General features: G+C 41.8%; 1 protein-coding gene across 3 annotated transcripts in view; it reads left to right on the top strand.

The window, feature by feature from the left end:
• Nucleotides 1-13905, top strand: part of col4a4 (collagen, type IV, alpha 4) — an 82654-nt gene extending 68749 nt beyond the window's left edge. For all 3 annotated transcript variants that reach the window (XM_075472727.1, XM_075472728.1, XM_075472729.1), the window contains 14 exons: nt 336-514; nt 1876-1939; nt 2024-2098; nt 2200-2307; nt 2816-2923; nt 3144-3215; nt 3410-3538; nt 3648-3755; nt 3841-3996; nt 5271-5519; nt 5670-5786; nt 6283-6471; nt 8702-8985; nt 9080-13905. In XM_075472727.1, the coding sequence (XP_075328842.1) occupies nt 336-514; nt 1876-1939; nt 2024-2098; nt 2200-2307; nt 2816-2923; nt 3144-3215; nt 3410-3538; nt 3648-3755; nt 3841-3996; nt 5271-5519; nt 5670-5786; nt 6283-6471; nt 8702-8985; nt 9080-9337 (2096 nt within the window). In that variant the 3' untranslated portion in view covers nt 9338-13905. The remainder of the gene's footprint in view (nt 1-335; nt 515-1875; nt 1940-2023; nt 2099-2199; nt 2308-2815; nt 2924-3143; nt 3216-3409; nt 3539-3647; nt 3756-3840; nt 3997-5270; nt 5520-5669; nt 5787-6282; nt 6472-8701; nt 8986-9079) is intronic.
• Nucleotides 13906-15150: the final 1245 nt, after the last annotated feature.

Genomic DNA, 15150 nt, shown 5'->3' on the forward strand with positions numbered 1-15150 from the left:
TTATCTTTTAAGTTAATTGATAAGAGAGGTAGTTCAGAAGAAGAGTGAAGGAAGTCAAAAAGACGACCAAAGGAAGTGAAAACAGCAGCAAGATTGGACTTGGAAGTTAGAGTCCACTCAAAGTGCTCCATGCTTCAAAATGCACGAGTGGATGATCTCACTTCCACATTTGTTATGGTCTTTGCCAGGAATACGCCTCAAACTCTAGGAATGATTCCTGGAGTCCATGCTGAAGGGTCATTTCTCATGATGCTCTCAGGATTATGTAACTGATCAGTCTCAGTCTGAGCCTCCACTCTGTACCTTTTAATGTCAAAAACATCTTTTCTCCACAGGAAATAAAGGTGCGCAGGGCACTACAGGAATACCTGCGGACACAGGCTACAACGGGCCCCCGGGCATCAAGGGATCCATAGGACCCCTAGGACCGTTTGGGAAACCAGGATATCCAGGATCACCTGGAAGTAAAGCGCCCCCAGGTTTCCCTGGCTTCCCCGGCGAGAACGGAGACCCTGTAAGATTAAAGCTGTTTTCAGATAAAAGCATGATGGGAAATGTTCAAGAGCTGATGCAAAACCAAAGTAATAAACTTAGTCCATCCATTCATCTATCATTCATCCATCCATCCATTTTCTATACCCGCTGAATCTGTCGGTCAGGTCGCGGGGGGGCTGGAGCCTATCCCAGCGGTCAATGGGCGAGAGGCGGGGTACACCTGGACAGGCCGCCAGTTAGTAATACTCTTAGATACTAAAAATAGTTCAAATTTAGCCGTTTTTGAGCCCCGTCCCAAACTACTTTATCGAATTACTCAAATCCATCCATCCATCTATCTTTCATTCATTCATCCATCCATTCATCCATCCATCCATCTATCATTCATTCATCCATTCATCCATCCATCCATCCATCCATCTATCATCCATCCATCCATCCATCCATCCATCATCCATTTATCTATCATCCATTCATCATCCATCTATCATTCATTCATCCATCCATCCATCATTCATCCATTCATCCATCCATCCATCTATCATTCATCCATCATCCATTTATCATCCATCTATCATCCATCCATCTATCTTTCATTCATTCATCCATCATCCATCTATCATCCATCTATCATCCATCCATCTATCTTTCATTCATTCATCCATCCATCCATCCATCTATCATCCATTCATCCATCCATCCATCTATCATCCATCCATTTATCATTCATCCATCCATCCATCATCCATCAATCATTCATTCATTCATTCATTCATTCATCCATCCATCCATCCATCTATCATCCATTCATCCATCCATCCATCTATCATCCATCCATTTATCATTCATCCATCCATCCATCATCCATCTATCATTCATTCATCCATCCATCAATCATTCATTCATTCATTCATCCATCCATCCATCCATCCATCCATCATTCATTCATTCATTCATTCATTCATTCATTCATCCATCCTTCATTCATTCATCCATCCATCCATCATTCATCCATCATCCATCCATCCATCTATCATTCATCCATCCATCATCCATTTATCTATCATCCATCCATTCATTCATTCATCCATCCATCATTCATTCATCTATCATTCATTCACGGACAAAAGGAGGGAGAAGGAGTCTTTTGGTCAGAGATGAATGTTTATTCTGTTTCACCAGCGAGTTGTTTGATTTGTCAGCTTCTGGATCTCATCATCAGATTAAAATCTATAATCAATTCCCGTCACATCAGCAGAAAGTTATATTTCTCAGCATGCTTTACAGAGCTGCTTTAAAACATTTAAGACCCACAGTTTTCTTTAGTTCAGAAACGTATCGTGTTGAGAAACATTGATCTTTTCCCATCTGTGGTTCCAGGGTGACCCAGGGTGTCCGGGGAAATTGGGAGAACCTGGCATGCCAGGATGTCCAGGACCTAAAGGTACAAAGTCACTTAGCCACTGTGACTTAGTTCCTGCTCTTTTCCTGCGGAGGTTTCTGTGTAAAGTGTGTGTTTGTGTTTCAGGCGACAAAGGAGAGTCCCTCAGCTGCGGAGGTCCGCCTGGAGACCAAGGACATCCAGGACACATGGGGCTCCCAGGTGACAATCTGGCTCTGGTTGTGCAACTGTAACAGGTTCTGGTCTTTTAAAAGATGTGACACACACTACACATATATGAATGGGCTTTTTTTCTGTCCTAGGCATTCCTGGACCTCTAGGATATCCTGGAAAGCAAGGTTTTGTTGGGGCTTCAGGGCAGAAAGGGTGCAAAGGAGACCCAGGCCTCCTTGGAGTCCCTGGTGAACGAGGTACAGAAACCCACCTTTACTGGAGATATCAGTGGTACACTGGAAAAAATCTAAATCTTACCAAGTATATTTGTCTCATTGAGTATCTCATTACACTTAATATGAGACACAACTGCCTAACAAGCACCATTTCAGCCAGATATAGGGACTTGTTTGGAGGCAATACATCTTGAATATCTTGTCAAGTGAAAAAGTCTTGAAAACAAATTGTTTTGAGTCACATATCATATGAAACAAGCTTTTTTTTACATTTGAAGAGGTTTTTAAGCTAATTTCAAGATCACTTTTATCTCAAAAGTCCTAAATATCACATTTTATTTCAGGAAATCTTGACAAGCAGATTTTCACTAGTTCCATTGGCAGATTTTTTTTTTGCTTATTTAAAGCAAAAACGTCTTTTATTTGTTGTTTTTTTACTTATTTTTGGAGGGGCATTTTTTTCCAGGGTAATGAGGAAGAAAACCATTTGTTGTCCATAACTCATTCAGTTCCATTGTGTCTCCATCAGGTGTGATCGGTCCCCCGGGCCCTAGAGGTCATCCGGGTGTTCCAGGTCTTTCCGGTAAAGCAGGTGCTGATGGACCCCCAGGACATCAGGGTTACCCTGGACTGAAAGGTCAGAACCTGCCGTCACGTCAGCTGTGATGAACTTTAACCTTTAACATGCTAACTGAGGCCCGCAGAGTCTGAGATGCAGCTCTTGGGTTTCTGACCTTGGGGTGACCTTTAACCTTTAACATGCTGACTGAGGCCTGCAGAGTCTGAGATGTAGCTAAAGCAATATATTGGCTTAAGATGTCGCTGCTCCGTAGTTCTGAATGATGTTGTTGTGTTAGGTCCTCCTGGACCGCTGGGACTTCATGGACTGGATGGACTGAAAGGGGTGAAAGGGGACATGGGCACCAGAGGTATGAGACACAAAAACAAATATAAAGTATGCTGCAGACCAAACAAAATGTCCTGATGAACACATGCCTGAGGAGGGTTATAACAACAGGGTTTATACTGAGAACATTTGATTTGGTTCTAGGTGTCCCTTTTTTATTTAGTCTGGTTCTTAAAGAATCAAGAATACTGACACTAAATATTTCCTTCTCTTCAGGTCTGGGTGTGCAGGGTCCTCCAGGGGTCAAAGGTCACCCGGGACATAAGGGTCCTCCAGGCCCCCCGGGTCCTTATGGTACATCCCAGCCTGGACCACCGGGACCCAATGGTCCCCCAGGACCCAAAGGTCTGCACCACTGTGAATTCCAACAGCATTCTGTGTCAGACCAGCAGGGATTCAAACCTCCAAATCAGACTCTGTGTTTGTCAGTAATGTGTTTGCTGTGTTGTTGTAGGACCACAAGGATGTTCTGGACCTCCAGGTCAACCTGGACCAGACTGTAAAAACCCAATTCCAGGGCCTTGTGGAGATCCTGGTTGTCATGGCCAAGATGGAGACCCAGGTCAGTATTTAGTCTTCTGAGTTAGTCGAATTTAACAGACGAATACACATATGGCCCGCTGACATTGATGGCATTGATGTCTCAGGATTCCCTGGTGCAATGGGTGATCCGGGTCCAAATCCCCCAATTCCTGGGGATGCTGGGGACAATGGTTCTCCAGGGCCCCAGGGACCAAACGGACCAAGGGGAAATCAAGGGCCACCAGGACCGCCAGGCAACCCTGGAAACCCTGGAGCAAAAGGTTGGACTGTTTCTGTGACATTTGAACTGTTCTGAGGGGTGTTCTGCCTCAGGTAATGTCTGACTGATGCAGATATGAATGATACGGGACCTCTACAGGAAACTCATCTTAAACTGGGATGGTGACGGAAACTTACGAGGAATGAATAAGTCCAATGAAAGTGTGTATGAAGGATGCTTTGGCTTTGACCTTCTTCATCCCGTAAATATGGGAATGCCACGATGCTCATACAGTAAAAATGCTACTGAGTGCAGCTGAGTGCAGCTGAAACAGTGAGGAAATCAATACAAAACTCAAGTCCCGGACCAATTACCTGCTTGGATGAACCAAAGTCACCATGAAACTGCAGCTTTTTATGCTGCATCAGCATCCTTCAGTTTCAGCTTGAGTCAGAAGCTTTAAGGTTTTAGGCTGTGTTCGAAACCGCATACTTCTCCTACTTATCCCACTACTCATACTAACTTTTTGAGTTAGTATGTGAGTTTGAGTCAGCGAGAAGTTCCCGGATGCACACTAGATTCTCTGAAATGTTGGGTATGCATCATGAGGTTACTACTCATACTCAAACTACCCAAGATGCAACGTAACGTGACGTCGCCGATCGTCATTTCCTGTCAAAACGGCAGTTTCAAGCTAGCTACAACGAGGGTAGGTTCACTTCCTGTTTTCAAAACAAAAGCACCAATTGTATGGTAATGGCTTTCCCTATGATAAAAGGCAACGGGTATTTTGTTTTGTGAAAATAATCGGAAGTGCATTACTCACTGCGGCTAGCTTTAGTAGCGCCGAATTCGTGGGAACAAAGTTGTAAACAGCCGGTATTTTGTCAGGTTTTCAACACGTTGGGGATCTAAACGACTACTTTCTCTCCTGAAAATGTTTCAAATGTTGCTGAAGTTTACAGAGTTTAGAGCTTAAGGGAAATCAGCTTCAGGCCGGCTGATTTCGGCTCGGGCAGGAGCGAAATACATTGTGGGTTAACACTCTGAATGCTGTCTGATCGAGGAGTATGCAGTATGCAGTATGTAGTATGCGGTTTCGAACACAGCCTTATTCTATTGAAATGAACAAAATTTTCCCTTTAGGAGTTCTCCAGCAAAGAGAGAAATGAAATTGCTGTAAATATTGATCAGGTTAGGTTTTCTAAAGTCATATATTTTATCTTTAGACTTATATAATCCCAGAATTTGTTATTGTTTCTCATTCTTCTTACTGTGTTGTTCCTCACCTGTTGGATCGAGGAGTAAACGCACGTCTGTAATCTTTGTGATCAGGTATGAAAGGAGATCAAGGTTTTATGGGAATGCCTGGTAATAAGGGTTCAACAGGGACTCCTGGTCCCAGGGGGTCTCACGGACCAGATGGATCTGACGGACCAGTGGGACCAAAGGGGGAGAAGGGCAGAGTTTCCACCTGTCCCCCTACCCCACCAGCACCACCGGGCCCTGAAGGACCACGTGGCTCCCTTGGTCCACCTGGAGATCCTGGCCTGCCGGGAGAACCTGGCCGACCAGGACAGACAGGTGAGAAACAGATGGTGACGGACTTGATTTGGTTTTCTGCATCTGGAACCAGCTCGTTTACCAGCTCTGTGATGTGAAGTTTTACAGGTAAAAAAGAATAGGATAAGATCACAAAACATTGCAGCTCGTCATCATGATTGTTGATTTCAGGGAGGAAGGGGGATGCCGGGTCTGACGGAGAGGAGGGCTCCCTTGGGCCCTCGGGTACCAAAGGAGACGAAGGAGAGCCGGGCCTGCAAGGGGTGAATGGAGTGGTGGGAGACAAAGGTGAGACCCCCATCCAAACAGCCTTTACTGAAGTAATTGAGATAGTCTGAGATAGTCCGATCCCTACTGATGGTACTGGATGGTAGAAGAGAAGCTTCCAAAGACTTCAGCCTGTTTCAGTGTTTAAATCATCAAACTTTAAATCTTTGGCTTTGTTTCCAGTCAACTCAGCATTACCACTAACATTAGATAGATAGATAGATAGATAGATAGATAGATAAGTACTTTATTCATCCCAATTTGGGAAATTATTGTGTTGCAACAGCGTGCAGTATAAAATATATGTAAAATTAAAGGAAAAGCAAGCAAATATAATAGAAAAAAATGGAGAAATAAACATCAGCTATATACAAATCTACAGGATGAAAAGTAGGGTAAATAATAGTAATAATAATAAACATCAGTAAACTAAATAAAAACAGATTTGTACATTAAAGTAACATCTGTGTGAATGTATGTTGGTGATCTAACCTGCTGTCATGGGTTTGTGTGTTAGGTGGTCGTGGTCCAATGGGTGACCGGGGTCCTCCTGGATCAGGCCAAAACTTGAACATGGGATTCCTGTTGGTGAAGCACAGCCAGTCGAAGGAAATTCCCAGATGTCCACTAAACATGAATGTCCTCTGGGTTGGATACAGTGTCCTCTACCTGGAGGGCCAAGAGAAGGCTCACACTCAGGACCTGGGTATAGATACTTATATACACATAACTGCTGTTCCTATGCTGTTATTATATAGATTTTGGCTTTGAGTCTGTGCTTCTGCCAACATCTTCATCACCAAAATCTCTCGTCATCAAACTCCAGCCCAGCGTTGACCAATCAGAACGTGTTGCTAGTTATTTATGATCTGTTGTTTTCTTGTTCCTCAGCTTTTAACTAGTTAAAATGTGCAAAACTTCCTGCAGTCTCACAGCCACCTTCCCTTCTTACAGTCCAGGCTGTGGGCAGAGCCCCAGGATACCCATTCCAGACTGGGTCCTGTGGTACTTTCCCCACCAAATATAGGGCTCTACCATGACTAATATGTCACACACCCATGTGTCCATATTGGTTCTCTGGATAACCACAGTTGGAATTTGAGCCACCTTTAATGTTTAGGAGCTCTGGTTTGGGCAATGACACAAAGCGTTAAGGGTTGGTCTATCCCAGCAATACATTGCATCGGTTCAGCTAGTCATTAAAGCCCCGTTTCCACTATGCAGTCCGGTACGGGTCGGTTCAGAATGGTTCGCTTGTTTCAGTGTTTCCACTACCACGAAACCGTACCGGTCCCATGGAACCCATTACCATTTTTGTAACCCTTCTGATTGGGGTACCAACACAGGACCGGTTCCCTTGGTCCTTTCAGGCACGCACTCCGCCCACCCCTGAGGGTCCCCTTTGTACATTGGGAACGCAAAGCTGACCCTAAAGCGACCCGACCCGTACCGATACGAAGTGACTCGAACTGTTCTGACAGTGGAAACTAGGCTTATCACACTAAGACCCACTGGATGGATGGAAAGGTCAGCCGTTCCTGATCTCAATGGTTCAACCAGCAGCTCCTGAATTTGTAGTGCGCCTGTATTTAGACTCAAAACTCTGTATTTAGCTCACTGCAACAACTGGTTGTAGTATTAAATGTAGTATTAATCACTATAGCCACTAATTTGTAACACTGTGGTATTGATAGTCCGACCGGAGGGGGTGATGCGCTCCTGTTTGCTTTTTTTATCTTGATTCAATAAGAGTGAGCTGAATGTTCAATAGAAACATAGTATTGAGTGTGACGTCCGACTTAAGCTAGCAAACATGGTCTCTAATGGCGCCTGATGGAGGTGGACGGTCCTTGGCTTCCTGGATTCAGATGCCCAGGCTTCCACAGAACATTTCCCCCATTCAAGGCCTTTGCCTGCGATGAATACAATGTGGCAGCTACTGCTCTGAGACTGGCTTTTTGCGGTGAAATCCCCCACTGAAGCCTCCTTATTCACCATATGACTGCATTCCTGGCAGCCTGCTCCATGCAGCCCATGGACTTGACATCAGGGGTGTTGAGGACAGGTTTGGTTCCTTGTCCTCTTACTCCTGGTAAAAACATACCGATTTCGCTGTGGCTGGTACCCAGTTGTTATCCTGCCTCGTGAAAAGTCATGAAGGAACCATACAGAAAGTCAAAGCCCTACGATCACGGCGCATAAAGTGAGGCTAATTCTCCACAGAACCCCCATTTAACGAGAGTATAGCCTCCACTGGTTTCTTACCTATATATATATATATATATATATATATATATATAGATAGATAGATAGATAGATAGATATAGATATATATATATATATATAGATATAGATATAGATATATATATATATATATATATATATATATAGATATATATATATATATATATATATATATATATAGATATATATATATATATATATATATATATAGATATATATATATATAGATATATATATATATATATATATATATATATATAGATAGATAGATAGAGCCTCCATCCCGATCATCTGGCTCCAAACCACTGCAGTTAGATACTGGATAGTGTAGTGGTAAGATTGCCACCTTTCATGTGGGTGACCTGGGTTCACATCCCCTGCTTGAAAGTTACTACCTCCAGTAGGGGTCCTTAGGCAAGACCCCCGTTACCCTACCTGCCTACCTGTAAGTCGCTTTGGATAAAAGCGTCTGCCAAATGCATAAACATAACATAACATACAACCCAGATACTGCAGATACCACTGCTCACTGGTTTGCCCCTAACTCCTGGAGCCTGTACCCCATCCCATGCTTAATAATCCCAAATCAGAGCTTTATCAATGAGCCAGAATCTCCATCTGAAACCTGGAAGTTGATTTTTTTCTTTGTTAAAAATATTTGTAAGTCATTATGATTTAATATGTATTTCCAGGTCAGGCGGGCTCGTGTGCACGTGTCTTTTCCACCATGCCGTTCTTCTCTTGTGACATGAACGCCTGTTCTTATGCCAGTCGGAACGATAAATCTTATTGGCTGTCGACGTTGGAGACGGTGCCTGACTTGCCTGTGGAAGGTCCCTCCATCAGGGAACACATTAGCCGTTGTGTGGTCTGCGAAGCCCCCTCGACACCCGTCGCCCTGCATAGCCAGAGCTTTGAGCGGCCAAGGTGCCCCCCCAACTGGGAGACACTGTGGACCGGATACTCCTTCCTCATGGTAGGCACCGGAGACGCAGAAGTGCTTGATTATACGGCAGTGAATGTGTTTTTAAGATGCCTAATGAAGATGTGATTTCCTGTGTTCGTGGCAGCATACAGGTGCAGGTGACGAGGGCGGGGGCCAGTCTCTGACATCATCAGGTAGCTGTCTGAAAGACTTCAGGGCGCAGCCCTTCGTGGAGTGTCAGGGTCCTCGAGGGACCTGCCACTATTTCGCCAACATCTACAGTTTCTGGCTGACCAAAATGCCGGAGAGCAGCCCGTTCTCCGACGGCTCCTCCGGCACGCTTATGGACGCCCGGCGGCAAATGCAGAACATCGCGCGGTGCAGTGTCTGCATGAAGATGTGAGAGGGAGGAGGTCCTCTTCCTCTGGCATGAAGGAGGAGGAGGCAGAGTTTCACCTCCTCCTTCATGAGAGGAGTGGGGCGATGTTTCACCTCCTCATGAAGAGGTGAAGCTTCCCCACCATCAATCTGAACAGGAAGAGACCTTTTTTTCTGTGAGGAGAGGCCGCCATGTTCAAGATTACAGTTGCCAATCAGTCAGTTGATAATCAATCAATCCCGATCAAACTTATTTACAGCAGAGCAGCATTAAAGCACCACAGCAGATTATGATGAAACTTTTTTGTAATGTTTAATACATCAGTAAATGATTATTGATCCATAGCTGAGCTGCTGTGGGAATTATGGCCTGAAATTAATTAATTTGGAGCGGCACATAAAACACTTTCAGTTTGAATCTCAAATGGCTTGAATCTCCAACAGTTTGAATCTGAAATGGTTTGAATCTCAAACGGTTTGAATCTTAAACAGGACCAATATGCTGCTTTCACTTGCATATTGTAAAGCTTTAAGGCGCCAGCGTTGGACAAAATACTAACTTAGAAATAAAAAAATAAAAAACAGGTTTCTAAGCAAAAGTGCAACCCAGTGTCCCAAAAAAAGATGTGGATGTTATAAATATAAATGTAAAGAAATATCAAATAAATGCAGTTAAAAGATATTTCAGTTAAAATGTAAAAAATGCAGAAATAAAAAGTAGCACAGAAGGTGGGACAGGGCGGTGAGCTGAGAAGTGTTATTCAGGCCAGAAAGAAAACAAGTGTCAGAGCCACTTATCCCTGAGTCAGCACCATCATTAGAGGCCAAACGATGTCCTCCATCTTTGGCCTGAAGGTGCAGCAGTCCAAACAGAAACTCTTAAATAGGTGAACTGTTTTCCAGCCTTCTTTTATAAGCTTTGCCAATCTTTTATCCAGATTTTTTTTACTCTAAACTTGTTTCTGGCATCAAATTGAGTTGAAGAAAAGGAAAAAAAAAATCAGAATTTCTCAGTTTCAACATTTGATGTTTTTTTTGTATCACATTAAAGATTTTAAATGATTGCTTTGTTTTTATTTTTACACAGCTCCCTAAACGTACAATGGAAATATATTAAACTGAGAAAATGACCATATAAGGTGGTAAAATAAGATGATACGAGATTAAACTTCCTCCACTGGGCTTCCCTCGTTAGCTTGCTCGTACATGCATTATTGACTTAATTCTGGCTTCCTTCACATTAATTTTATTCACCCCAGTTCATTTATGAGTCATCTCAAGGCACAAAGTCAACAAGTTCAGTTCAAATCTGAGTGAAATACTGCCCAAACCATGTCATTTTAATCAAATTCAATTCAATCTCCCATCCAAATGGGAAGAAATGATATTAAATGTGCTCGATCAACCGTAGGAACTCCAGACTGAGAGCACTTCACTGTTTCTGTTGGGAAAATACCGAACTGAGACCTTTTAGGTACGATTAGTCAGCACAAGAATGTTACATTCTGTTCAGGATTTAACAGCAAGTGAAGTGAAGACGAACTAAAACAGGAGAAAAACTATCATTCCTGCTAATGTTAGCTTAATTTGGATAAATTGTCGGCTTTTCAGAGAGTGAAAGAAGATTTGACGAGGACAGAATCACAATAATCCTTCCTGAAACTAATCCAGATGTTCCTAATCGTGACAGTGTTGTGTTTTCTGTTTCTGTGCCACGATGTGCTCGGAATTCTGAATATTTTCAGATTATTTCGGTCATTGTCGAATAGATTGAATATAGGTCTATAAAAACTTGTAAAACTTTGGTTTAATGACATTAAAGTGTTGATTAAGAGGAAGAGGAAACTTTAGAGTTTCCATTTAAGCTGTCGCTCTGTTGACATTATAACAAGCTGCGAGTAAAAGGTTGGGAAGCTGCCCTCTGATTCTTTAAGTCTGGTCACAACATTCTCTGATTAATCTGTTGTCATGAAATCTTCTCTCAGCTATGTTGTCATTTAATATAAAGTCAAAATGACTGGATAGGACAGGGCTGTGAGGAAATATGACTGACTGGGTTACTTTCTATGCAGATGATGTGAACGAACAGGTCTTTGCACATGTTGAGAGAAGCCATTTGAGTCTAATAGATGATTAAAGGTGATAATTAGGCTGTTGTATATGTTAAAGTTTCCCACTCTAATGATTTTATGGAGTATACTTTGTGTTTTCCAATCTGGATGCTGCCAGTGTTTGGCCTCTGCTTCGAGAAAAAAGTGGAGTTGACTCATTAAGGCCAAAATGAACCAGGGGGGTCATAAATTGGAGTAAATAAACTAGTCATATATTCTCCCTCTGACTTCTTAAAGTTGCTGGACTGAAACAATCAAAATCTAATAAGATAAAGACATTTTGGGGGCTTTACCTCTTTGCTAAATTTGTCACAGTCCTGCTGGTCTTCACAGTTCCTGCTGTTTTACGTACGTTTTCTGTTTTTGCGCTCTGTTGAATTCCAGAAAGTGAACTTGAACACAAGGCTAATTAGCCTAGCTTGGCGGATGAACTGTGACATGCTTTTTATAAGGTCGAACTTGCTAAAGTTAAGGAAATAAACTTGATGAATTAGATGTTTTTGTTGGTCAGGATGAACCGGCTCGAGTCTGAACTCAGATGTATGTTCATGGTGAGGGTAATATTCTCAAGTGTCATGATCATGGTTTAAAAGTTTAAAAGTGTTGTCATGACATTCCTTTTCTCATTGGTCGTGGTTGTTGTCACGTGTTCTTGTCACAATCTAAAACGATGGCCGGCTGATATGGATAAATGTTCATTTTAACGGTATTGTAAGACTTTTTCATTTTGGGAAGCTGAAATTTGTACAACGATACAACCCTGAGGATCACCATGAGTCGCTATTGACTAGAAGTCTCTGGTGGGGCTGTAGATCACATTAGGAAAACCACTATTATATAGTATTTATATATAAATATAAATATATATGGTATGTTTTGGAGAAGCATAACAGACTTAAAGGGATGCAGAATGTGGAATATTTCCAGAAGATTTTAAAAGTAGATTTTTCTGTCGTGGTTCAACAACCAATGTTGACGTAGTGTTACATTTATTTCTGTCACTTCCAGCAGGGGGCAGTCACCTGCTCTGTCATCCCAGAATAATGTAATGAGATAAGTCTGCTTGAAGTTGCTTCAGATCTTTCACTCCCGAACGCCAGACCTAAATCTAGGTCTTGACCCGCCTCCTTTAAGCTAAAGACGTTAGCATATTTAGCACTGGTCCTGTTTACGAGATGAGGCCCGACAACTGGCAGCAACGTCACCAAGCTCACTTTAAATCAAACGCCACATGACATCATGACCTTTTATTTCCTACATACAACGTCGGCTCATTTAGCTTCTTTTAGTGTTTTTATTATTTACGGTCCTGATTGAAAAAACGTAAACATTATGAAAATGGAAAGTGATGTCACATCCTGTGACAGCTGATTGGCTGCTGTGATCTTCTCTTCAGAGTTTTAGCCCCTCCTCCAGCCCCTCCCACAGCCTAGAGCACCAAAATTTGAACTTCGCTCCGATTGGTCAGCCGATAAACGTTCCGACTGAGCTCAGATTCGCTCTGATTGGTCAGCCATTGCAGTGACTGCGTATCATTGGTCGGTCAGTATTTTGTGACTAAGTAGGGAACGAGCGGTGTGAGAAGCTGTGAATAATTTTAGAGCTTAAGCCTTGTTTTCGCACCGAACATTTTCGGAGCTCCTCCCTCAGAACACCTTATTTCATGTTCTTTATTCATGTTTTTGAGTTTCAATGTAAAGAGTTCCAGCTCAAGGTTCATTAACGCTTAATAGACGAGTAGTGACACCCACAGAACCAGAACTGGACTAAACCGGGACGGTTTCAGAACCAGGTGCTGTATTTATGTCCCACGTTTGTTCTTTTCTCTGTTTTTGTTCTTCTCAGAGATAACTTTAGATTCTTCAGCATCGTACAGATGCTGGAAACATTTACACTATTCATCTTTGAACTAACCTTTGGTGAATCTGCTGTTGGGGCCTGGTGGAATTTGTCTGCTCTGGTTCTGGTTCTGGTTCTGGTTCTGGATCATTCTTCCTTCTAATTTGTAAATATGTTTGAACTCAGCTGTTTTATATTATTACTGTAAATGTCATCAGAGTATTTATTTAGTCAGAATTTAATGTTGGTGCTGTTTGATGTTTCATTTGTTCAGATCTCCACCAAATCTCCCACAAAAAGGAAACTTTCTCAGGTTTTAAACTGCATTTTAAAACTAATCAAACTGAACTTTTTGTAATTGGGTTTAATTGTGCCATATAACGTGATGTCATCACAGTTTCTTTTATGTGGTTTTGTTAAAATTTGAAACTTGTTTCTGATGTTAATCTTAAAATCGAAAGAGTAAACATCCCAATATGACTGGGATACAGTTCCCATGGAGGAGCAGGCCCTGTGTCTTTGTTCACTTTTTATTGTATTTAAATTTGTCTTTGGTATCTTAATCTCTGTAGGAAGAAACTTCCCACTAACATTTTACTCTCTGTGGATGGATAACTCTTCAATAAATCGCATTAAACCTTCACCCAGACTCTTTGTTTTAGTCTATGAGGCTGACATATTTTTAATGATGCCGTCCCAAAAGCCGCTGATGACAGCCTGGATGCTCTTTCTCATCAGTTTTTCCCAGAAGCAGCTGAAACGTGGACTCATCTGCCCACAGAACACGTGTCTACGACCCATCCTTGTTGGAGAGACTGAACCTTTGGTGGATGCTCCTAAGGAAATAATTACAAAATATCTGGGAAAATGAGTAAACTAGTCCACAAAAATATAGATAAATCTGTAATATAATACTTAAACATCTGGGGAAAAACTGTAAATAATGTGAAAAATATGTAAGCAGAAATATACGAATTGTGCCAAAAAAACTGGTAAAGTATAAGAAAAAAAATCTATGAAAGACTAAAATATTTAAAGTATTATTAAGATATCCCAACAGTTAAGGTTTATGGAAACTAGGGCTGGGCAACGATTAAAATCTTTAATCTAATTAATCTCATGATTTCCCTGATTAATCACGATTAATCGCATTTGTACGCAGAATCCAAAAATGAATCCAAAAGTAGCGTATAGCTTTTAGCATTTAGCTTTATTTTAAATGTGCTGCCATATGAATGAAAGTGCCATAACATTTGTTGTGCAAACACACTTTTAACATCAGCATCTTTCTGTAGTTTTTATGTAGAAGCCTCGCTCCACTGTCTGTTTCCTTGAATGACTTGCTGCTATCAGTTGTGTGTTTTGCCTTTAAGTGATATTTTAGACTGAAACTACTACGCTGAGAAGACAATTCAACTTGGCTGTAAATGCAGGAGTTTTTTTTACATTTTATTTTGAAATACGGGCTTTAATGTTGAAACAAGTAAAACAGGAAGTAGCGTCGGTTAGCTCAGCCGGTGAGATTCACACAGAGACCGCTGAGCTCCTGTAACGGTGATGTTACCTGCTGGTTATGGGTGCCAATGCTCTCATTAGTTAAAAGGATTTCTGTCAAAATGGGAAAAAGTGGGAAAATTGTGGATGGGAAAAAGCATTGAAAAGCACTTAATGATTTTAGAGGCCTCATAACTCAGCCATACAGAATCACAGAGACCTCATTCAAAGTTTATATGTGACAGGAGACTCTCAGCTTTAACTGAACCAAAGGGTTTGTTGATACATTATACAGCTTTGACACAACGGCAGTTTACGTTTTAGGAAGACTACATCTCGGCCGAGGTGTCTCTCCCACTCTGCTTCTCACTCTAAATTCAATACTGCACCAATT

The sequence above is a fragment of the Odontesthes bonariensis genome, chromosome 9, assembly GCF_027942865.1.
Source record: "Odontesthes bonariensis isolate fOdoBon6 chromosome 9, fOdoBon6.hap1, whole genome shotgun sequence".
NCBI classification, from domain to species: domain Eukaryota; kingdom Metazoa; phylum Chordata; class Actinopteri; order Atheriniformes; family Atherinopsidae; genus Odontesthes; species Odontesthes bonariensis.